Source organism: Chiloscyllium plagiosum, chromosome 24, assembly GCF_004010195.1.
Source record: "Chiloscyllium plagiosum isolate BGI_BamShark_2017 chromosome 24, ASM401019v2, whole genome shotgun sequence".
Taxonomy (NCBI): Eukaryota; Metazoa; Chordata; class Chondrichthyes; order Orectolobiformes; family Hemiscylliidae; genus Chiloscyllium; species Chiloscyllium plagiosum.
This window is the reverse complement of record NC_057733.1, coordinates 47,036,159-47,062,402: the sequence shown is the minus strand read 5'-3', so window position 1 is coordinate 47,062,402 and position 26,244 is coordinate 47,036,159. Positions and strand designations below refer to the sequence as shown.

Here is a 26,244-nt window from a genome sequence, read left to right as displayed (position 1 = left end):
CCCCCCAGGGTGAGCAGCCCCTCACACCCCCCTCCCCACTCCCCCCCAGGTACCCAAGGCGGTTGGTTTAGCTCTCTCTCTCTTTGCTTCCTCAGGCCGTTCTTCCTCTATGTGGCTTTCCATGATCCTCACCGCTGTGGCCATTCACACCCGGAGTATGGGCCGTTCTGTGAGAAGTTTGGCAACGGGGAGAGTGGGATGGGCCGAATTCCGGACTGGCAGCCGCAACGTTACACACCGGACCAGGTCAAGGTGAGAGCACTGGCGCAGTCATAGACTTCAAACAGTGTGGGAGCAGGCCATTCAGCCCATTGAGTCCATACTGACCCTCTGAAGAGCATCCCATCCAGACCCACCCTACCCCTGTAATCCTGCATTTCCTGTGGCTAACCCACCTACCTACACACCTTGATGAAGAAACAGCGCTCTGAAAGCTAGTGCTTCCAAATAAACCTGTTGGACTATAACCTGGTTGAATTAAATTTGTTGTCACGTATACCGAGACACAGTCAGAAGCTTTGTTTTGCGAGCAATACAGGCAGATCACAGAGTAGCATAGATAGTAAGTAATAGGCAAACAGCGCAAATGTTAAGAATTTGAGAGTCCATTCATATTCTAACAGCAGTAGGGTAGAAACTGTTGTGAAACCGGCTGGTGTGTGTGTTCAGGCTTCTGTACCTTCTCCCCGATGGTAGAGGTTGTAGAAAAACATTGCCAGGGTGGGATGGATCTTTGAGAATGCTGGCGGCCTTTCTTTGACAGCGGGCCTGGTAGATGGATTCTATAGCTGGGAGGTTGGCCTTTATGATTGTCCGGGCCAAGTTCACCACTCCCTGTAACCGTCTCAGATCTTGAATGGTACAGTTGCCATACCAGGTAGTGATACATCCAGACAGAATGCTCTCAATGGCGCACCTGTAAAGGTTGGCAAAGGTATTCACTGTCATGCCAACTTTCCTCAGCTGCCTGAGGAAGAAGAGACGTTGTTGGGCCTTTGTAACCAGTGCATCCACCTGAAGAGTCCAAGAAAGCTTGTTGTGGATGACCACTCTCAGGAGCTTGACACTCTTCACTCGTTCCACCTTTCTGCGGTTAATGTGTAGGGGGGGCATGAGTAACATCCCACTGAAAGTCAATAATGAATTCCTTGGTTTTGCTGGCATTGAGAGCTAGGTTGTTCTCAGTGCACCATTTTTCCAGGTCTTCCACCTCCCATCTGTAGTCTGTTTTGTTGCCATCTGAGATTCGACCAACAATGATGGTGTCATCAGTGAACTTGTAAATGGCATTAGTCTGGTATTTGGCAACACAGTCATGGGTACACAGTGAGTACAGTAGGGGGCTGCGTACGCACCCCTAGGGGGGCTCCAGTGTTGAGTGAGGATGAAATATTGACCCCAATCTTCACTGATAGTGGCCTGTGAGTCAGGAAACTAAGGATCCAGTTGCAGAGAGTGGGGCTTAGTCTGAGATCACTAAGCTTAGTAATCAATCTCGAGGGGATAGTAGTGGTGAAGGCTGAACTGTAGTCAATGAGTAGGATTCGTATGTAGCTGTTCTTGGTGTCAAGATGTTCTAGGGAGGAGTGAAGGGCAAGTGATATGGCATCTGACGTGGATCTGTTGATCCGATAGGCAAATTGGAGTGGGTCAAGAGTAGTGGGGAGGCTGGAGTTGATTAATGCCATGACCAGCCTTTCAAAGCACTTCATGACCACCAAAGTTAGGGCCACTGGGTGGTAGTCATTGAGACATGCTGCATGAGCCTTCTTAGGCACAGGGATGATGTTGGCCATCTTAAAACAGGCAGGGACAGTGGCCTGCGACAGGGAGAGGTTGAAGATGTCTGAGAAGACCTCAGCCAGTTGATCTGCGCATGCTCAGTGTGTGTGATTTTTGTGGTGTTGTGTGATTTTTAAATTTGTCCACCCCAGTCCAGCACAGGCTGCTCCACATCATGACTACACGTCTTCATGACTGTGGGAGGAAACCGGAGCATACCCACGCAGACACGGGGAGAATGTGCAAACTACACACAGACAGTCACCCGAGGCTGGAATTGAACCCAGGTCCCAGGCGCTGTGAGACAGCAGTGCTAACCACTGAGCCATCGTGTCACCCATTTACACCAATGCAATCACACTGTCACACTGACAGGGATACACCTTGCTCATAGTGTATTGGGCCTGCAGACCAAGGAGTGTCTTTTTTGATGCCTGCTCTTTTGGTATTTATTCAACTTGACTGTTCTTGTTGGGGTTGGGAAGGGGAATTCAGCATCAGTTCCTGACCCCAATTCACTGTTTACTGTGGGTTGTTTTTTTTTAATCCATTTGTGGGACTTGGGTGACGCTGGCTGGCCAGCATTGATTGCCCATCCCTATTTGCCCTTGAGAAGGTGGTTGTGAGCTGCCTCCTTGAACCACTGCAGTCCACGTGCTGTGGGTTGATCCACAATGCCGGTTGTGGGTAAACACATGTATCTGTCTGTGTGTGTCTCTATGTCTGCCTGTGTGTGTGTGTGGAAGAGAAAGTGAGGGCTGCATGCTGGAGATCAGAGCTGAAAATGTGTTGCTGGAAAAGCGCAGCAGGTCAGGCAGCATCTAGGGAACAGGAGAATCTGTGTGTGTGTGTGTGTGTGTGTGAGACTCTGTGTGTTTGTGAGAGAGAGAGACTGTGTGCCTGTATCTGTGTGTGTGTGAGACTCTGTGTGCCATCTGGATGAGTGCAGGCTGTAGTGAGGCTGTCTGGCTTATGTGCCTCTATCGAATTTCAGAGCCACAAGGTCATGCTGCAGCTGTACAAAACTCTGATGTGGCCACGGTTGGAGTATTGCGTACAGTTCTGGTCACCGCATTATAAGAAGGATGTGGAAGCTTTGGAAAGGGATCAGTGGAGATTTACTAGGATGTTGCCCGGTATGGAGGGAAGGTCTTATGAGGAAAAGCTGAGGGAGTTGAGGGTGTTTTCTTTGGAGAGAAGTTTGAGAGGTGACTTAATTGAGGCGTATAAGATAATTAGAGGGTTAGATCGGTGGACAGTGAGAGCCTTCTTCATTGTACGGTGATGGCTAGCATGAGGGGACATAGCTTTAAATTGAGGGGAGGTAGATATAGAACAGCTGTCAGAGGTAGTTTCTTTACTCAGAGAAACAGTAGTAGACTACCCAACTTTAAAGACATTTGAATGGTCATTGGATAGGCATATAGATGAGAATGGAATAGCCTGGTTAAATAGGCTTCAGATTGGTTTCACAGGTCAGCGCAACATCGAGGGCCGAAGGGCCTGTACTGCACTGTAATGTTCTATGTTCTTTGTGTCTGGCTATGGAATGAGCTGTTGTTGGTGAGCTGTCTGACAAAACTGGTTCCCATTGAATTTCCAGCCCCAGTGTGGAGTTGGTGCTCTTGGACAACTGAGCAAGGAGAGAGGCAGACCACGATTGGTGGGCATCAGGGTCCCATGCAGAGGGGTAGTGGTGATAGGACACTGTAAAGGGTTGCAACTCTGTCTGACCACACTGCTGCATTGTGACTCCCTCATTAATGAAGGGGAGTGAGGTTTTGCTGGCAGTGGAGAGGCTGTTATCACAGACACACTGTGTGGGTTTCCTCCGGGTGCTCCGGTTTCCTCTCACAGTCCAAAAGATGTGCAGGGTCAGGTGAATTGGCCATGCTAAATTGCCCGTAGTGTTAGGTAAGGGGTAAATGTAGGGGTATGGGTGGGTTGCGCTTCGGCGGGTCGGTGTGGACTTGTTGGGCCGAAGGGCCTGTTTCCACATTGTAATGTAATGTAATCTGTAAACATGTCGAAACTCCTGTCATGAGTTCCCGTGGGATCAGCCGATGGAGAGAGCAGCCATTGTAACTTGGACAGGAATGTGGAGAGTGACTGTGCTGTGCAATCACTGGATGGAATTCTATTTAATTTTTATCCCTTTTCCGGCTTCTCCTGCCTGTTCCCCCATTGTTGTTCCCTCATCCTCAGGTGCCCCCCTTTGTACCGGACACACCAGCTTCCCGCATTGATCTGGCAGCCCAGTACACCACCATCAGTCGTCTAGACCAAGGTAAGATCCCAGTACACCACCATCACTGCCTGGACCTCAACTCCATGCACTGTAATCCTGTTTAACTTCCTGTCTGGGACTTTTAAACTGAAAATCCAAGTTTCCCACGTCCACTGGGTCCTCAGTATCAACTCTACAGATAATAATCTTTGAAAATTCCATGTTTGTCAAATATGATTTCCCCTTCCTAAATCCTTGTTGACTGTATCCAGTCAAACAATTATTTTTAAAATCTCCAATCTTTATAACAGATTCTAGTATTTTCTGCATTACTGACCTCAGGCGAACAGCTCTGTAGTTTCTCATTTACTCCCTCCTTTCCCTCAGTGGAGTTACATTTACAACCTCCCAATCTGCAGGCACGATTACAGAACTAATAGAAATTTAATCACAAATGCATCCACTCTCTCTGTGGCCACCTCTTTCAGGGTGTAGGGTGAAAGTCACTGGACTCTGGAGATTTGTTAATTTTAAGTTCCATTAGTTTCTTAAATATTAACGTCTTCTATTATTACAAATTAGTTTCTGTTCCTCAATCTTCCTCAACTCGTGTATCTAAATTATTTCAGTGGCTTCTTACGTCTTCCTCTGTGATAACAGGCACAAACTATTTAATTAGCTTCTCTATCATTTCTCTGGTTTATAACCCCTCCTGTCTCCTTTTGTTATGGATTCACTCTGCTTTACTTTTTTCGATTTACATACTTACAGAAGTTTTTACAATCCATTTGTATGTTTCCTGCTAACTATAAATTCATATTGTTTTCTCTCTCTCTCTCTCTCTCTCACACACACATATCAATTTCTTGGTTCTCCTTTCCTGAATTCTCCCAGTCATCAGGCTTACAACATTTTTAGGCAACTGTATACATCTCATTTCTTGATCTTAAGTTCCTTTTTTAGCCATCGCACTCTTACATTGCCTGTTGGGTATTTTTGGCTCAAAGTAAAATCTGTTTCTTTGAAAAGCAAGTGTTAATTCTTAAATATTAACTATTGCCTAACTACCTTCAAACCTGTTGATGTATTTTTCTAATCCACTGCAACCACCTTCATCCTCATACTTTCGTAATTGTCCTAGCTTGGATTTAAAATTCGGATTGAACTACGCAGAATTTACCATTCAGTTTGAAACCTTTCATGTTATGGTCATTATTCCTGAAATGCACTTTCACAGCAAGGTCATGAATTAGCTTTTCCTCATTCCATAGCGCTGGGTTTAAAGTAGCCTTTACCCGAGCCGATTCCACAACAGAAAACAATCTCAGAAATATCCCAGGAATTCTTCCTCCATATCACTGGTGCCCCAATACATTTACCCAGTCTCCACATAGATCGGAGCCACCCATGATTATTGCATTCTCCTTGCTCCATGCACCTTTAACTTACCTTTGTATAGCGCCTTGATCTCGTATGGTTGAAGTACAGTCACCCGTTGTAATGTGGGAATTGCAGCAAACAGCCCCAGCCCACAAGCAGGTGATCTTGTTTTGTGAAGCTGTTATTTGCAGGCCACCCTTTTAATAATGCGGAGGGATCTTAGACATTCGCTCAAATGGACAGACAGGGCCTGGGTTTAATGGCTCATCCTGAAGCCAGCATCTCTGACAGTGCAGCACTCCCTCAGCACCTAACTGGGATTGATGGCCTTGATTTTCTGTCCAAGACTCTGACTTGGGTCTCTAACCTGTGGCCTTCGGATTTGGAGCTTCTTCTAATGACTTCCTGGTGGTTTTTTTCCTGTTTTTCCTGATGGGTTCCTGGGCCCTGTTTGTCCTGAGGCCTTGCAGTATCCTGACAGGCCCCGGGGAGATTCCCAAGTGCACAGCAGGATCCCATTGAGCTACGGCTGCTCGATACTGGTTGTGAGTTATCACATTGTTCAGGCCTGACCCCAGTCATAAAGGTCAAAACACAAAGACCCTTCGGCCCATTGTTTTTGCCCTCCACAGGCTCGATCACCTAACTATTCTAATCCCATTTCCAGCACTTGGCCTCATACTCCCAAGCACTACAGGTACCCATCTGAATACGTGCTATTGTTTCACTGCGTGCACGTGTGTGTGTGCACGTGTGAGAGACTCAGTGTCATGCATGACCTGTGTGTGTATGTGCGTGTGTATGTATATGCATGTGTCTGTATGTGTGGTGCATGTATGTGCATCTGAGTGTAAGTGTGTGTGTATGTGTGGTGCTTGTATATGTATCTGTGAGTGTAAGCGTGTGTGTATGTGTGGTGCTTATATGTGCGTCTGAGTGTATATGTGCATGTGTGTATGAAGGAAAACAGAGAGGTCTCCATCTCTCGAGGGACAGGGTGGCACTGATAGACTAGCAACATCAAAGAGCCAGCACACATTTGATGGGCTGATGGGCCTGTTTCTGACTACTCTCCCCTTGATCTGTGTCTGCAGGTATTGGGCTGGTGCTGAAGGAGCTGAGAGAGGCTGGACGTGCCAACAACACACTGGTGATCTACAGCTCCGATAACGGCATTCCCTTCCCGAACGGAAGGACCAACCTGTACCGGGCAGGAATTGCCGAACCGATGTTGGTGCATTCACCGGAACACACAGGGCGCTGGGGTCAAGTCAGCCAATCATACGTCAGCCTGCTGGGTACGTGCTATGTGTCAGTCTGAGAGAGTCCGTCCACTTCAGGCCCTGCCCCTTGTGGTGGTGGTGGGGAGGAGGTTAGGGGTGAGGGGCAGGGGGTACAGTTCAGAGTGCGGATGAAGGCCCAGTCACTGCGCCGGTTCCCAGGTGAGGGGGCCGATCATGGTGATCCAGCAACCGGGACACTCCAGGAATGGGGGGGGGGGGGGGGGGGGGGGGTTCCTCCCAGCAGGATGCTGAGGCAAAGGAGCTCTTGGTTCAGAGCAGGAAGCCCAATCGCCCTGGAGACTGGGCAAGCAGGTACCAGCAGGGGTGTGGGGACCGAGAGCAAGGGCCAGCAGGAATCAGGAACATGCAGGCTATCTGAGCAGGGTCTTCCTCCCCCCACCGAATAACATTGGGGGACCCTGTTAGGAGTGACTCCTTCCCAGCCAGCTACTGGGGCCTAGGGAGAGTAAGATCGACTCAGAGTATGCTTCAGGAGCAGGGAGGGAGATTGACCAGTGGGTGACGATATGTGCGTTTCAACCCCCCCCTTCCCCCTTTGTCTCTGTAGATATAACTCCGACTGTTCTAGACTGGTTCTCCATCCCCTATCCAGCATACAGCCTGTTTGGGAAGGATCTGGTTGTACAGCTGACAGGCCGGTCCCTGCTGCCTGCCCTTGATGCGGAACAGCCGTGGTCCACCGTCTTTGCCAGTCAGAGTCACCACGAGATCACCATGTATTACCCGATGAGAGCCATGCACCACCATCAGTACCGGCTCATCCACAACATGCATTTCAAGATGCCTTTCCCCATCGACCAAGATTTCTACCTCTCGCCAACCTTCCAGGACCTCTTGAACAGGACAGAGTCTGGTCTCCCGACGCACTGGGAGAAATCCCTGCGGGAATACTACTACAGGGAGCGTTGGGAGCTGTTCGATACCCAACAGGACCCTTTGGAAACCCGCAACCTGGCGTCAGATCCGAGCTACACAGACCTCCTGGAGACTATGAAGGGACACCTGAGGAAGTGGCAGTGGGTGACCTCTGACCCTTGGGTATGTGCCCCAGATGGTGTGCTGGAGGACCAGGGGCCGTACAAACTGCATCCTGAGTGCAGGCCTCTGTACAACGATCTGTAACGTGCACGAGAGAGCTACGGGGGCTAAAGAGGGTTTTACACTCGGGTGCTGCTGAGAAAGAAGAGATTGATTTCAAAGCCTCTCACCTGGGAGTGATCAGGACACACACACAAGAATGCAAAATTTCAATTTCTAGCACGTTAGGAAAAAGTACTGACTGGTTGGCAACTCAACTGTTTGGCGGAAGGATTTCCGTGGGGGCTGCCCTAGGGAACTGCTGGTCCTCAGGTTTTTCATTAATTCAAAAAAACGCACCATGACTGGACGTATTCCTTTAGCCTGCAGAGGATGGGTTCCTCCTGATGGTCTCATTGAGAGGCTTCCTAAAGAACTTAAATTGGTTTTTACTGTTTTTCTTAGCATGCTCGGGGTTCTTCAACAGGTGCTATCTGGGGTTTGGCATCTCGCGTTAGACATTATATTACATTACATTACATTACATTACAGTGTGGAAACAGGCCCTTCGGCCCAACAAGTCCACACCGACCCGCCGAAGCGCAACCCACCCATACCTCAACAACCTATATTTACATTTACCCCTTACCTAACACTATGGGCAATTTAGTACGGCCAATTCACCTAACCTACACATCTTTGGACTGTGGGAGGAAACCGGAGCACCCGGAGGAAACCCACGCAGACACGGGGAGAACGTGCAAACTCCACACAGTCAGTCGCCTGAGGCAGGAAGTGAACCCGGGTCTCTGGTGCTGTGAGGCAGCAGTGCTAACCACTGTGCCACCGTGCCGCCCACTAATGTTCTGAGCTTTGTAAATCCAGGCTGGTTTTGTACAATCAGCCTGTTGCGAAGAGCCAACAAGGTGTACATTGTTTCTTCGATATGACCCACCTTTGCTCCTCGGCAAATTGATAACCCAAGGCAGCTCTGTAAATGAAAAACAAATCCTTTAATTGTAAACCTTCCCATTCACTTAGAGTTTTACACGGAAACAGTCCCACATTTTAGTTAGTGATAGCAGGAAGCGATGTAGATATGTCCTGCTTTATGAGCTGAATAGTCTCCTGCTGTGTCCTTTTATGATTCCATATGGTACTTCTATACAATATTGAGCAGGCCATTCAGCCCACTGAGTCCACAGTAACCCTCTGAAGAGCATCCCACCCTGACCCTACCCAGTCCCTGCAATCCTGCATTTCCCATGGCTTACCCACCCAGCCTGCACATCGTTGGACACTATGGGGCAATTTCCCATGGCCAATCAACCTAACCCACGTATCTTTGGCCTGTGGGAGGAAGCCAGAGCACTCGGAGGAAACCCACGCAGAGACGTGGGTTAGGTTGATTGGCCATGATTGCGAGGAAACCCACGCAAACTCCACACAGACAGTTGCCTGAGGCTGGAATCGAGCCTGGGACCCGAGTGCTGTGAGGCAGCAGTGCTAACTGCTAAGCTACCATGCCACCCAAGATTCAGAGATCAGTTTTGATAGTATTACCCTGAGAGTGAGGAGAGAATTTTATGACAGCAGAAGTACACACAACTTCCCTTGAACTGTTCTGTTCTGGGATGTTGGGTTGGAGCGTCTGGGAGATGGATGGTGGTGAATTGCCTCACCAGCTGGTGGGTATGGAGTATGGAGAGAAGTTTGGCATCTTTGAAGGAAGCTTTTGGTTTCTGTCCTCACTAAAAACTCGAAATGGAGTGTGAGAATGAGGAGGTTTAATGAATTGGTTTTTCTTTACATTCCGAAAGCTGCATTGGCGTATTTAAATGGCTAGGGGGCAGTAGACAGTCGCTCGGGGACAGCTGGAGAGAGCAGAAGAAATGCTGTTGTCCTTAAGTGATTATAATCTCGTGTGTACGGTATAGAAGCCTAGTCTGTCTGTAAAAATGAATACAAACCTAACACGTCACATAACTACCCCAGGAATGAAAAGCTTAACTTATGAGGAACATTCAAGGACTCTGGGTTTATATTCGATGGTGTTTAGAAGGATGAAGGGGATCTAATTGAAACATACAGAATACTGAATGGCCTGGACAGAGTAGATGTTGAGAAGATGTTTCCATTGGTAGGAGAGACTAGTCCCTCGGGCACAGCCTGAGTGTAAAGGGAAGACCTTTTAGAACAGAGATAAGGAGAAACGTCTTCAGACAGAGTGTGATGAATCTATGGAATTCACTGCCACGGAAGGCTGTGGAAGCCAGGTCATTGAGTATATTTAAGATGGAGATAGACAGGTTCCCAAGTATCAAGGGTTACAGGGAGAAAATGGGAGAATGGGGTTGAGAAACTTATCAGCCATGATTGAATGGCACAGCAGAATCGATGGGCCGAATGGCCTAATTTCTGCTCCTATGTCTTATGGTCTTATTCTGGCCACTACAGCCAGAAATAGCGGACAAGCTGATGTATTACTGAACACACACTTAGTGTTTTCCAAGGGTCTGAGAATTCAAAGCTTCTGAGAGAACAGGTGACTTGGAAGGATGCCACAGGGAACTGCAGCATTGTTGATATTGCTTTGTCAAACAATAATTTATCAAAAATTGATGTAGCAACTTGAGGGAGGCAATGAGAGAGGCCATTTTGTCCGAACTCCCCAGGAAGGACTCTGAAAGACCCCACCCCGTCAAACAGATGGGAACATAGAGAAGTCTTTCAGGAATCCTACTGCAGTTCTACTGAAATAGTCCACACAGTCCCGAGAGTCCTCTCTCACTTTCTCACTCTCTGTCCTGTCACTTCAGAAAGTTAAAAATCACATAACGCCAGGATATCCTCGCAAAAAACGGATATCCTCGCAATTTCATTAACAGATGCCTAAGGGAAAGACAACAGAACGAGGACATGCCGCAACCCAAAGGACTAGCCACACTACCATACATCAAGAACATCTCTGAAGCTTGTCGTCAGCGTGGGAATTCCTAGAAGCATGGCACTCATCCACAAACTCCATCAACAAACACATCGATCTGGACCCAATATACCGGCCACTACAGCGGACAGCTGAAACTGACAACCGGAAGCGGCAGGGAAAGGCCACTATAAATGCCGGAGGAAACACCACAGAAGTGCTTCACAGGAGGCTCCCAAGCACTGAGGATGTCACCTAGACAGGGGACGAAACGTTTGCAACAAAAACTTCCAGCTCGGCGAACACAACCACAGCAACCAGGTTATAGCCCACCCTGGTTTATTTGGAAGTACAAGCTTTGGGAGTGCTGTTCCTTCTAGCTAGTGAGTCAAAATCAAATTCGGCGTCCTATGATCCAGCCCCACCAGCTACCCAATGAAGAAGCAGTGCTTCAAAAGCTAGGGCTTCCAAATAAACCTGTTGGACTATAACCTGGTGTTGTGTGATTTTTAACTTTGTCCACCCCAGTCCAACACCGGCTCCTCCACATCATCACTTCAGAAAGACCATCTCCTAGCAAGTAATAGGCCTGCATTTATAAAAAGTTGATTTTACCTTCATCAGAAGTATCTTTATCCGTGCCTACTTCCAATCGTTACATCTGTATTTGAGCTAAAAGTTGTATCACCTTTTTATCACTGTTGCTGAAAATTGCTAATAAATTAACCTTTAGTCTTAAATAAGATCTAAGCTTTGCTGCTGCTATTTATAAATTAAAATACTGAAAAAAACCTAAAAAAGTGAAAAATGTGCAGCCCCTGGAGCATTCTGCAGGCAAAACAATTCAATAAATTCTGGAAATTCTCTTCTCAGCTTCATTTAAGTTCTGTTCCACGTTTCTAACGTGAAAACAATAAATGCTGGAAATACATCCACCATCTGTGGGGAGGGAACTGTTCCGCGTCGACTCTGACAAATCTTTGGAGCTGAAATATTAACTCTGTGTCTCTCTCCAGACATACTGCCACACCCATTAATTTTCTCCAGCATTTTGTGGATGCTGGAAATCAGAAATTAACTCAATATTTTGCGTTAACCAGTTTCTCATGTGTCCCTATTTCAATAGCAGCTTACAACTGGAGAAGATCATTACTCTGTTGGATTAGTGTCAAACGTCCTAGATCCTTGACCTAACTTGACCTATGATACCCTTCATTAACCTCAATGTGTAATCGCTCCATCACAGTTCACCTTCCTCCACTTGCAATGTTCTATTGGGCAGGTCAATACAACACCCACACCCCCAACACTCACCTGCACTCTCAGATACATGCACACACAGGCAATTGCGCACGGAGAGACATGTGCACATTCAGATCCACACATGCACATATACACAGGCACACCCACAGACACACACACAAACCCGTGCACATATACACATGCACACAGGCACGCATGCACTTGCATACACAGGTGCACACACAGACATGCACGCACGTAAACAGGTGCACACACAGACATACATGCACATACGTATACAGGTGCACACACAGGCACACATGCACATACATACACAGGCGCACATGCACATATATACACCAGTGCACACACAGGCACACATGCACATACATACACAGGTGCACACACAGGCACACATGCACATACATGGGTGCACACTCATGCGCACATGCACAGGTGCACACACAGACGCAAATGCATATACATACACAGGTGCACACACAGGCACACATGCACATACATACATGGGTGCACACAGACACACATGCACATACATACACAGGTGCACACTCATGCGCACATGCACAAACACCGGTGCACACTCAGACACACTTGCACACACATGCACAGGTGCACACACAGACACACATGCACATACATACACAGATGCACACACTTGCACATACATACACAGGTGCACACTCAGACACACTTGCACATACATACACAGGTGCACACTCAGACACACATGCACATACATACACCGGTGTGCACACACACAACCATGCAAATACATACACAGGTGCACACACAGACTCACATGCACACACATACACTGGTGCACATACAGATACACATGCACAAACATACACAGGTGCACACACAGGCACACATGCACACAGACACATGTGCACACACAGGCACACATGCACACAGACACATGTGCACACACATGCACATACACAGGTGCACACACAGACACACATGCACACACACACAGGTGCACACAGGCACACATGCACATACATACTCAGGTGCACACACAGACACGTGCACACTCAGACACACATGTGCACACTCAGACACACATGCACATACATAGGCACACATGCACATACCTACACAGGTACACAGGTGCACACACAGATATACATGCACAGGTGCACACTCAGACACACACGTGCACTTACACACATGCACACACGCACGTGCACTTACAGACACACATGCACATACATACACAGGTGCACACTCAGACACACATGCATACACATACACAGGTGCACACTCAGACACACATGCACACACATACACAGGTGCACACGCACATATATAACACAGGTGCACACTCAGTCACACATGGGCATACACACACATGCACATATACATGTGCACACACACATGCACACACATTAAAAGGTGCACACTCAGACACGCACCCACATACATACACAGGTGCACACTCAGACACACTTGCACATACATACACATGTGCACTCACAGACACACATGCAAATACATTCACAGGTGTACACTCAGACACATGCACATACATACACAGGTGCACACACAGACACACATGCAAATACATACACAGGTGTACACTCAGACACACGTGCACATACGTACACAGGTGCACACACAGACACATGCACCCACATACACAGGTGCACACACACATGCACACATATACACAGGTGCATTCTCAGACATACATGCAAACACATGCACACTCACAAATACACATACATACACAGGTGCACACACAGACAACCATGCACATACATACACAGGTGCACACTCAGACACACATGCACATACATACACCGGTGCGCACACAGACACACATGCACATACATACACCGGTGCGCACACAGACACACATGCACATACATACACCAGTGCACTCACAAACAACCATGCAAATACATACACAGGTGCACACTCAGACACACATGCACATACATACACCGGTGCACACACATACACCGGTGCACACTCAGACACAGATGCACAGACACAGGTGCACACACACATATGCACATACATACACAGGTGCACACACAGACACACATGCAAATACATACACAGGTGCACACACAGACACATGCACACACATACACAGGTGCACATATAGATACACATGCACAAACATACACAGGTGCACACGCAGACACATGCACACACACACATGCACACACAGACACATAGGTGCACACGCAGACACATGCACACACACACACATGTGCACACTCACACATGCACATACATACATAGGTGCACACACAGATACACATGCACACATACACAGGTGCACACACAGGCACACATGCACATACATACACAGGTGCACACACAAACACACGTGCACACTCAGACACTCATGTTCACACTCAGACACATGCACATACATACACAGGTGCACACACAGGCACACATGCACATACCTACACAGGTGCAGACACAGATACACATGCACATACATGTACAGGTGCACACACAGGCACACACATACACAGGTGCACACACAATACACGCATGCACACACATACACAGGTGCATTCTCAGACACACATGCAAACACATACATGCACACACACACATGCACATACATACACAGGTGCACACACAGACAACCATGCACATACATACACCAGTGCACACACACAGACACACACTTGCACATACACCGGTGCACACTCAGACACACTTGCACATATATACACAGGTGCAACTCAGACACACATGCACATACATACACAGGTGCACACACAGACACACATGCACACACATACACACGTGCACACTCAGACACAGATGCACATACATACACAGGTGCACACACAGACACACATGCACATACATACACAGGTGCACACACAGACACATGCACATACATACACACATGCACATACCTACACATTTGCACACACAATACACACATGCACACACATACACAGGTGCATTCTCAGACACACATGCAAACACATACACACATGCACATTCACACACACATGCACATACATACACAGGTGCACGCACAGACACACATGCACATACATACACACCTGCATGCTCAGACACACATGCACATAGATACACCGGTGCACACGCAGACACACATGCACACACATACACAGGTGCACACTCAGACACACATGCACATACACACAGGTGCACACAAGACACAGATGTGCACACTCAGGCACACATGCACACACAGATACACATGCACATACATACACAGGTACACACACAGACACACATGCACAAACATACACAGGTGCACACACAGGCACACATGCACAAACATACACAGGTGCACACACAGGCACACATGCACATACACACAGGTGCACACAAGACACAGATGTGCACACTCAGGCACACATGCACACACAGATACACATGCACATACATACACAGGTACACACACAGATACATATTCGTGGGCAGCACGGTGGCACAGTGGTTAGCACTGCTGCTTCACAGTACCTGAGACCCGGGTTCAATTCCCGCCTCAGGCGACTCTCTGTGTGGAGTTTGCACATTCTCCCCGTGTCTGCATGGGTTTCCTCCGGTTGCTCCGGTTTCCTCCCACAATCCAAAAATGTGCAGGTTAGGTGATTGGCCATGCTAAATTGCCTGTAGTGTTAGGTGAAGGGGTAAATATAGGCGAATGGGCCGGGGTGGATTACGCTTCGGCGGGTCGGTGTGGCTTTGTTGGGCCGAAGGGCCTGTTTCCACACTGAAATTAATCTAATCTAATATGCACATACATACACAGGTGCACACACAAACACACATGTACATACACAGATGCACACACAGACCTACATGCACAAACATAAACAGGTGCACACACAGATACACAAGCACAAACATACTCCGGTGCACACACAGATACAGATGCACATACATACACATGTACACACACAGACACAGACACACATGCACATAGATACACGTGCACACACATGCACAGGTGCACACACATACACATGTGCACACACAGATACACATACACACACATACACAGTTGCACACTCAGACACACATACACACGTGCACTTACAGACACACATGCACATGCATACACAGGTGCACACTCAGACACACATGCACACACATACACAGGTGCACACACAGACACACATGCACACACATACACAGGTGCACACACAGGCACACATGCACAAACAGACACACATGCACATACATACACAGGTGCACACTCAGGCACACATGCACAAACATGCACAGGTGCACACAGACACACATGTGCACACTCAGACACACTTGCACATACATACACAGGCGCACACACAGACACATGTGCACACTCAGACATACATGCACACATACACAGGTGCACACACAGATACACATGCTCATTTATACACAGGTGCACACAGAGATACACATGCACATACATACACAGGTGCACATACGAAACACACATGCACACAGACACATATACCCCATACATATACACATGCACACACACACACATGCACGTACATACACAGGTGCACACACAGACATGCGCACACAGATGATGCAGAGAAAGTTTGAGAAGTCAGCATGTGACACTAAGTTTGTCTTATAAAATTGATCACGCTCCAGCCCCTGCCTGTTGCACGAAGAGCCCTGCTAGAGCGAGAGGGAGGGAGGAGGGAGTTACACAGATCCTCCCGCGGGTGGTTACAGGGGAAGACACAGTTTCTCTCGGGTGGTGGAGGGAGCGAGGTGAATACTGTGTCACCTGAAAGGCCTTTAATAAAGAGTAGCATCCTGAATGGAGCGTGTTTTGGTTTATGTCCACATTGTGGCAGCTGTCTGGGTTCACCCCGTCATTTCCACAGCCTCCCAGTTTCAGGGTGGTGCTCTCTGTCTATCTGAGAAGCATTTCACTTAACAATGAATAAGAGGCTCAGGAATCCCCCTCCTAATCCTTTTCATAATCCCCTTCCCCACTTTTCACTCTCTTTCCTGCAAGAGCATTAGGACATGGGCATCGCTGGCTAGACCAGCATTTATTGCCCCTCCCTAATTGCCCCTTGAGAAGGTGAGGCTGAGCTGCCTTTATGAACCACTGTGTCTGTGGGTTTACTTCTAATGCCTTGGAGTGGAGAGTTACCGAAGTTTGACCCAGCAGCAGTGAAGGAACAACGATATACTTCCAAATAAGGATAGTGAGTGGCTTGGAGGAGAATTTGCAGGGATGGTGTTCCCATGTTACTGCTGCCCTTGTCCTTCCAAATGGAAGTGGTCATAGAATCTTAGAGATGTACAGCGTGGAAGCAGACCCTTCGGTCCAACTCATCGATGCTGACCAGATATCCCAACCCAATCCAGTCCCACCAGCCAGCACCCAGCCCATATCCCTCCAAACCCTTCCTATTCATGTACCCATCCAGATGCCTTTTAAATGTTGCAATTGTACCAGCCTCCACCACTTCCTCTGGCAGCTGATTCCATACACATACCACCCTCTGTGTGAAAAAGTTGCCCCTTAGGTCCCTTTTATAGTTTGTCTATTTATCCTATCCATGTCTCTCATGATTTTATAAACCTCTATAAGGTCACCCCTCAGCCTCCAACGCTCCAGATAAAACAACCCCCAGCCTGTTCAGCCTCTCCCTGTAGCTGAAACCCTCCAACCCTGGCAACATCCTTGTAAATCTTTCCCTGACGCCCTGCTTTAGAAGGACTGTAATGCTGAACCTTGACCTTTTTATTCAATATTCTTACTTACACCTATGATTTTTAACTGAGGCATCCTTGCACCTAAGATAGTGCTAGAAAAGGGTGACCTTCTACACTTTTGGTTGTACTCGTATCCCTATATTTGAATACATGTGGCAATAGAACCTAATTCTAACTTTAATTCTAATTCTTCCATCATTGAGGACAGGGATTTGTGGAGCCTCCTTCTCCAGTGAGTTATTTAATTGTCCACCACCGTTCCCGACAGGATAAGGCAGGACTGCAGACTTTACACCTGATCCTTGAGATTGCTTAGCTCTGTCTGTCACTTGTTGTTTATGCTGTTTGAAACGCAAATAGTCCTGTTGGGTGGCTTCACCAGGTTGACACCTCATCTTCAGGTATACCTGGTGATGCTCCCGGCCTGCCCTCCTGCACTCTCCATTGAACCACAGTTAATCCCTTGGCCTGATGGTAATGATTGAGTAGGGGATATGCTGGTTACAGATTGTGCTGGAGTACAATCCTGCAGCTGTTGAGGGTCCACAGCGCCTCATGGAGGCCCAGGCTTGAGTTGCTGGCTCTGTTCACAGGATTTAACGCATACATAGTACCACATGCCAGCCGGCAGGGTAAAAACTCACCACTTTGACCAAGCTTTTTTGATCACCTCTCTTAATATCTCCTTCACTGATTTCAACTTCATTTTTCTCAAGATGATGCCCTTGTGAAGTACCTTGGGCCATTTTGATCTGAAGAGGGAGTTATATAAATGCGAGTTGTTGTTGGCTGGAGCCTGGGACAGCTGCTGTCTCTGTCTTGTCTCTCTGATGGAGGGAGGGATCGCACCCACCCTCCTGGCTGTGATGGCCGAGTTGGGCACTAGTTCAATGCAGTGAACCTGCACCCAGTCAGAAGCAGCTTGTGAGTGCCCAGCATACACCCCAGCTCCCAGAGGGTGAAAGGTGAGTCTATTAAATCACTGTGTCATGTTGACCAGAAACTAGAACTGGGGCATCACGAGCTCCGAGACCAGGAATGTGGATCTCTGGCAGAGTTATGATAGCTGTACGCCCCTACCCTACCCCAACTCTGCCACACTCTCAACCCCACCCCCACAGATCTCACAATCATTTTCAAGCCTCGAAAATCAAACCAGGTTGGGAAATAGTTTGGGAAATGCTGCAAGTCCAAGAGGTCGCAGGTGCTACATAACACCACCAGCAGAGGGAGCAGCTGCACCATATTTCAAATGGTTTTACAGCACAGCCAGAGATTAAAGTATCCAACATCTGTATAAAACAGATAACTGCTCTGGGGAAAAGCACCTGATGAAGAAGAAGCGCTCCAAAAACCAGTGCTTCCAAATAAACCTGTTGGACTATAACCTGGCATTGTATGATTTTTGACTGGGAAAACGCAACTATCTTGACCACCAATGAGCACAAGCACGTTTTAGAGTTACATTCAAAGACTGTTTTATAGGAAGACCGTATATTTATATAAGAGTCTTTAAAAGCAATGTTAATCACCTCTCCTGTGTAGACACTGCCATGAGACAGAAACAGGAGAAAGTCAACTTTTAATGCTGCAAAGTCCTACAATTAGCACCTGCAAGGTTGGTGCTGGAAATGTGTTGCTGGAAAAGCACAGCAGGTCAGGCAGCATCCAGGGAACAGGAGAATCGACATTTCGGGCATAAGCCCTTCTTCAGGAAGGGCCTGACCTGCTGTGCTTTTCCAGCAACACATTTCCAGCTCTGATCTCCAGCATCTGCAGACCTCACTTTCTCCTGCAAGGTTGGTGTTTGGTGTGACTTTTACCTGTGTTTCTTACACATTTAGGAAAATGAGTAGACCACTCAGCCCATCACACCTCTCTGCCATTTACTATGATCATGATTGATCGAACACTTCAATGCTTTGTACCCACACTATCTCCATAATCCTTAACACTTTTGATAGTGATCTATCGACCTCTACTTTAAGTATACTCAAAAACTGGACATCCACAGCCCTCTGGGATACACAATTCCAAAGATTCATACTCCTACATGGAAATGAAATTCTCATCTCAGTCCTAAATGGCATCCCCCCTTATTTTGAATTGATGTATATTGTATGTTCACGTATGTCATGTGTGTGTGTTCTGTGCCCATGTATGGTCACGTGGCCAACAGCAGAACTGGCTGGTTAAGAGCTACAACGAAGCATGCTGGGAATTTTGGTTGTTAGTTTAAACTCTGACCTCGGTTAAGGCTGCAGCCCAGGACATGCAGTTCCTTGTGTTGACCAAATAAGGCAAATGATATGGGCATCTTTATACGGAGCATGGAATGTCACTGTTCAAGACTTAGTGTAAACATTTGGGAATTATTTAACTGTAAAATTGCATTGGTTGGGATTGAACAATGTGATCACGCTTTGATCAACTCATTGGTTGAGTGTCAGAGAACTTTCTGGAAACCAAGCGTATTTTTGAAATAAGTTATCAGAACAAAGGATTGTCTCAGGAGACACCTTCAAGACCAACATTTGCGAAGTATGTGCCCTGAAGTTACCTTCAGAGAAGACAAAGAACCACAAGGCTGGACCTACCCAGAGAAGAAAGTTGGCCAGTTAGAGTCATAGAGACGTACAGCACCAAAACAGACCCTTCGGTCCAATGTGTCTGTGCTGACCAGATATCCTAAATAAATCTAGTACCATTTGCCAGCATTTGGCCCATATCCCTCCAAACTCTTCCTAATCATATACCCATCCAGATGCCTTTCAAATGTTGCAGCTTATTCAGCTTCTCCCTATACTCAAACCCTCCAACCCCGGGAACATCATCCAATCGGGTAATGTTTGATTCAAGTCAAACTTAGAGCTAGAGTTAGGGTTAGTTGTGGATTAAATAAAGTAAAGTGAAGCTAAATGAAATGAGTTAAAGTTGACATTATGTTAAATGAAATAAAAAGTAAGTTGCAACAAATAAATGTTTTATATTGAGTATTATACTTAAAGAGTTAAAATAAAGAAAGGCTTATTTCATTAAATTCTGAGCCTGCCTTTTGTCTGTCACACAAGGGAAGAATACCCGAGTAAACGTTTTGAGCATACCTTCTCGGGCAACACACGTGTCTGCTGTCTCTACCTTCCATCCTGCAGCATCTCCCTAATCCACCACCTCCTCAGCTCATCTGGATGATTTTGAAAGAAGGCGATTGTTCCCAGATACAGTGACGGGAACAAAGATGTGCAGAAAACAGGGACCGACAAAGATCAGGTGAAGATAGGACATTGCAGCGAGAGCAGGAATTAGATGGAGGAAGGACGTGTTTGCCACTGCAGTCAGTGACTAATAACACTGAGTGAGCTCCAGGCACCAATTTCCTGATGGGGTAACAATGTAGCTGTTATAACAGAGACCTGCCTTAAACATGGGCAGGAGTGGGAAACATATATTCCTGGCTAGCTCGGAGGGAAAAGAAAGAGAATGAGATGGCAGGGAGGGAGAAGGAGGCAGATGCCAGTCTGACAATTCCAAACACTGAATTAATCTGGTTTGGGATGAGGAACAGGAATGAAATGGTTACACTGTTCACTATAGATTCCTGCACAGTGAGAAGGAGAGAGAGAGGAACAAATCTGTTCGCAAATTTCTTTAAAACATGCAAATCATAATGCATGAGTACTGAGTGACTTCAATTACTCTAATAGAGACAGGGGATGAGACAGAGTAAAGGATAAAGAGGGCAAAGAATTGAAAGCGAAATATACACATGGGAACGTTCTTCTCGCTGAGGAAGGGAACATTGCTGGATCCAGTCCTGGAGAATGAAGAGGACCATGTTGTGCTGAGAATATTGTGTGTAGTTTTTGTCTCCCTTTTCTGAGCTCTTGCTCTGAAGGGAGTGCAGCATAGGCTTCCCATGCTGATTCTGTGGATGGAGCGACTGACTCAGGACGAGCATTGGCTAGGTTAGGATTGATTTTGCTGGAATTCAGATGAATGAGGAGGGGGGATTTCATAGAGACTTGTAAAATTCTAATCAGGACGAGACGGGGTCGATGCAAGGAGGATGTTCCCGATGGTGGGAGTGCGTCCAGAACCAGGGATCACGGTCTGAGGATTCGGGGTGGACCACTTAGGATGGAGATGAGGAGACATTTCTTCACCCAGAGAGTGGTGAGCCTGTGGGATTCATTACCACAGAAAGTACTTGATGCCAAAACATTGAATGTATTCAAGAGGCAGCTAGATATAACACTTGGGATCAAAGGTTATTGGGAGAAAGCGGGGTTAAGCTCTTGAGTTGGATGATCAGCCATGATCGTGATGAATGCAGAGCAGGCTTGAAGGGCCGAATGACCTCCTGCTGATTCCTGAAGAAGGGCTTATGCCTGCTCCTTGGATGCTGCCTGACCTGCTGCGCTTTTCCAGCAACACATTTTCAGCTCCCCCTGCTCTTCTCAGTTTCCCCATTAGAGGGAGAGTGTGTAGGCAACAGTGACCACAATAGAATTAGGTTTAAGGCAGTTACGGAAAGGAAGGAAGAAAAATCAAGTTCACGCATTTGAGGAGGGATTTAGCACAGTTGGACAAGATACAAATTAGCCAGAAACAGGATGAATAGGTAATAGCAGGTCTCGAACCAAAGCAGTTCCCAGAAAGGAAGAAACTTAAAGCATCCAAAGCTAGAGCTCCTTGGATAACAAATAAAAAAGCTGCGAAAATAATTTAATAACTGGTACAGATTATAATCCAAAACCAGTCCGCATGGTCATACCGAAGGGTAATAGAAACGCAAAGAGAGAATATGAAGAAAGGTTAGGCAGGTAACCTCATCTGGAACCCAAACATATTTCATGTTAAAAAGCAAAATGAAAGTTAAAGGAAGGTTGGGAGTAATTAGGGACCAAAAATGAATCACTTTGTGGAGAAAGATGACATGACTGAGGTATCAAATGAGTACATTGATTCTGCCTCTACCAAAGGAGTGGTTGAAGTCAGAGTAAGGGAGAGAGTTGAGACATTTTTTCTCTTTTTTTTTCAATCATAGCCAGAGGCACTGAATAGGTTGGCATTACTCAAAGTTAGCAACTTACCTGGTCTAGTTGGGTGAATCCTTCGATTCTAGATTAGAGCGGTGCTGGAAAAGCACAGCAGGTCAGGCAGCATCCGAGGAGCAGGAAAATCGACGTTTCGGGCAAAAGCCCTTCATCAGGAATGAAAGCAGGGAGCCTCCAGGGTGGAGAGACAAATGGGAGGGGGGGTGGGGCTGGGGAGAAGGTAACCAAGAGTACAACAGGTGGCTGGAGGTGGACTTCACCAGTTTCGTCATTTCCCCTCCCCCCAGTTCCAACCTTGCAGCTCAGCACTGTCCCCATGACTTGTCCTACCTGCCTATCTCCCTTCCCACCTATCCACTCCACCTTCCTCTCTGACGTATCACCTTCATCCCTTCCCCCACTCACCTACTGTACTCTATGCTACTTTCTCAAGGGCTTTTGCCTGAAACGTCAATTTTCCTGTCCCTCGGATGCTGCCTGACCTGCTGTGCCTTTCCAGCACCACTGTAATCTAGACTCTGATCTCCAGCATCTGCAGTCCTCACGTTTGCCCTGAATCCTTCGATTGCTGAGGGAGGCAGAGTGGAAATAGCTGAAGCTGTGATCACAATCCACTTTTCATTTTGGAGTGATGTCAGAGGATTGGAAATATTACACTCCATTTAGAAAAGGGGAAAGGGACAAATCTGATAAACACTAGACTGATTGCCGTGAAGTTAATTACAAGAAAACTGTGAAAACTCTTTCAAGGATAAAATTAATTCCCACTTGGAGAAGCCTGGGTTTTTAGCTGATAGATTTATCAAAGGCAGAACACTGCCTGACTAACCCAATTGAAATAACAGAGAGGACTGATAAAGAGACATGTTCAAAAGTGAAATATAATGTTAAAAGATTATTGAGATTTAGGAGAAGGAGAGGTGATCTCATTAAAACATATAGGGTTCTTCAGGGGCTTGTCAGAGTCAATGCTGAGAGGATATTTTTCCTCATGGGGGAGTCTAGGACCAGAGGCCACAGTGTCAGAATAAAGAGGCGCCAATTTAAGGCTGAGATGAGGAGGAATTTCTTCCTTCAGAGGGCTGTGTGTCTTTGGAACTCCTTGCCCCAGAGAGAGCTGTGGGGGCAGAGTCCTTGTGGATATTGAAGGCGGACATAGATTCTTGATCAGTCGGGAATCAAGGGTTACGGGGAAGAGGGCAGAAAGTGGATGTGGGGAATGTCAGATCAGCCATAATCCTAGTGAACGGTGAAACAGGCTTGAGGGGCCAAATGGCCTATTCCTCATCCTATTTCTTATGGACAATGGTCACCTGGGTTTGTAATGGGTCAAGGGAAAGACAGTAGAATGTGGTGGCAAACAGAGTTTTATGAGCAGAGAGAGAGAAAAACACCGAGTGGCACAAACAAAGAGAATGCTGGAGATACTCGGCAGATCTGAGAGAGAAACAGAGTTAATGTTTCGGGTCAGGAATGATTCTTCTTCAGAATGAAAGAGAGCAAGGAGTGAAGCAGCGGCAAGCTGTGATGTTAAGGAGGTGCAAGAGCAGAGGAATTTAACAGATACAAAATCAGGAACCTTTGATGTGTCAAATTAATAGGATGGTTTAGAAAGTGTGCGGATACTTACGTTTTTTTTAAAGAGGAATGTGGAATATGAAACAAGGGAATCCTCTAAATCCCAGTCTCCAGATGGTGCCCAGTTCTGGGAATCACATGCTGACATCACACCACCCAGCCCTGTTTGAACCTTTATTTAACCAGAACCCTGCTCCTCTCACACACCGTCCATTCCCTTGTACTCTGTCCCCACCAACCTCCTTACTGCCAGTCTGACCATTTAACCCCTGAAGTGCCTCACCAAAGGGTAACTGCCTCTCTAATGAACTCCACCGGCTGCGGTGGCCTTTGGAGTCATACATTTGCCAAGTCAGGGTGGTATATCGCTAGGTGAGTCAAATTCCTGGGACTCCCTCCCCTCGGAGTGCCCTCACAAAGTTAGGATAGCAGGGGTTTCAAGAAGCAGGTAGCCAGGGTAGTGAAGGAGGTGTTTGCCTTTATTGGTCAGTGCATTGAGTATAGGAGTTGGGAGGTCATGTCGCAGCTGTACATTGGTTAGGCCAATTTTAGAATACTGCATTCAATTCTGGTCTCTCTGTTATAGGAATGTTGTGAAACTTGACAGGGTTCAGGAAAGATACACAAGAATGCTGCCAGGGTTGGAGGATTTGAGCTAAAGGGAGAGGCTGAATAGGCTGGGGCTGTTTTCCCTGGAGTGTCAGAGACGGAGGTCTGACCTGATAGAGGTTTATAAAATCATGAGGGGCATGGATAGGGTGAATAGACAAGATGGGGGGGGTTGAGGAATCCAAAACTAGAGGACATTGTTTTAAAGTGAGAGGGGAAAGATTTAAAAGGGACCCAAGGGGTAACTTTCTCACTCAGAGGGTGGTACGTGTGTGAACTGAGCTGCCAGAGGACGTGGTGGAGGCTGGTACAATTACAGCATTTGAAAGGCATCTTGTATGAAATGAATTCAAAGGGTTTAGAGGAGTATGGGTCAAGTGCTGGCAAATGGGGCTAGGTTAGCTTAGGATATATGGACGGCATGGATGAGTTGGACCCAAAGGTCTGTTTCTGTGCTGTACAGCTCTGAAATGCTATGACCAAATGCCCCCTTGAGAAAGAGATCACTTAGAGTCATACAGCACAGAAACAGACCCTGCAGTCCAACTCGTCCATATATCCTAAGCTAATCTAGCCCCATTTGCCAGCACTTGACCCATACTCCTCTAAACCCTTTGTATTCATTTCTTACAAAATGCCTTTCAAATGCTGTAATTGTACCAGCCTCCACCACATCCTCTGGTAGCTCAGTCCACACATGTACCACCCTCTGGGTGAGAAAGTTGCCCCTTAGGTCCCTATTATATCTTTCCCCTTTCACCCTAAACCTATGCCCTCTAGTTCTGGACTCGCCCACCCCAGGGAACAGACCTCGTCTATTTACCCTGTCCATGCCCCTAAACCTTTATCGTGCTGGTCCTGTTAGTGATGGCCCCCTCCTCGGTGTGTGTTTGTGTGTGGGGGGGGGGGGGGGGAGTGAAGAGTCCCTGGATGGTTCCGGATTGGTACACAGTGGAAAGGGGGCGTGTGTGTAATGAGAGTAGGGGGATGGTTTGGGTGCTATATAAGGGAAGGTGGGGATGGTCCATCCCCATTCGGAGCTGCTGTCCCAGCCAGTCTCCAGCAATCACAAGATGCCATCCCTGGAGAGCTCCCTGAAGCTGGTATTACTCAGTATCCTTCTCTCCAGCTTCCTGCCCAGCCCTGGACAAGCCTGGTACAAACAGGCGACCGGACCCACCTACTACTCGGTCGGCAGAGCCTCCGGGCTCCTGTCCGGGATCCGCCGCTCGCCCTACATCCGCAGATCAGAGCTCAGCCCCGGGCCAGAGGCGGCAGAAAACAGCGTGGAGTCGGAGCAGGGGAGTCAACATCGGAGCAACACCCTCATCAAAACCATGGTGAGTGAGAGGGAGGGGGAGAGACAGGCAGAGGGAGGGGAGGGGGAGAGACAGGGAGGGGAGGGGGGGAGAG

General features: G+C 47.3%; 2 protein-coding genes across 2 annotated transcripts in view; both read left to right on the top strand.

Moving 5' to 3' along the window:
* The window catches only part of sgsh (N-sulfoglucosamine sulfohydrolase (sulfamidase)), a 20,677-nt gene extending 12,366 nt beyond the window's left edge, over positions 1-8,311 (top strand). The window contains exons 5-8 of the mRNA XM_043715008.1: positions 96-252; positions 3,988-4,069; positions 6,484-6,687; positions 7,241-8,311. Of these exons, the coding sequence (XP_043570943.1) occupies positions 96-252; positions 3,988-4,069; positions 6,484-6,687; positions 7,241-7,815 (1,018 nt within the window). The 3' untranslated portion in view covers positions 7,816-8,311. The remainder of the gene's footprint in view (positions 1-95; positions 253-3,987; positions 4,070-6,483; positions 6,688-7,240) is intronic.
* A 17,524-nt stretch (positions 8,312-25,835) lies between these two features.
* Positions 25,836-26,244, top strand: part of npb (neuropeptide B) — a 3,214-nt gene continuing 2,805 nt past the window's right edge. Inside the window, exon 1 of the mRNA XM_043714997.1 lies at positions 25,836-26,171. Within this exon, the coding sequence (XP_043570932.1) occupies positions 25,851-26,171 (321 nt within the window). The 5' untranslated portion in view covers positions 25,836-25,850. The remainder of the gene's footprint in view (positions 26,172-26,244) is intronic.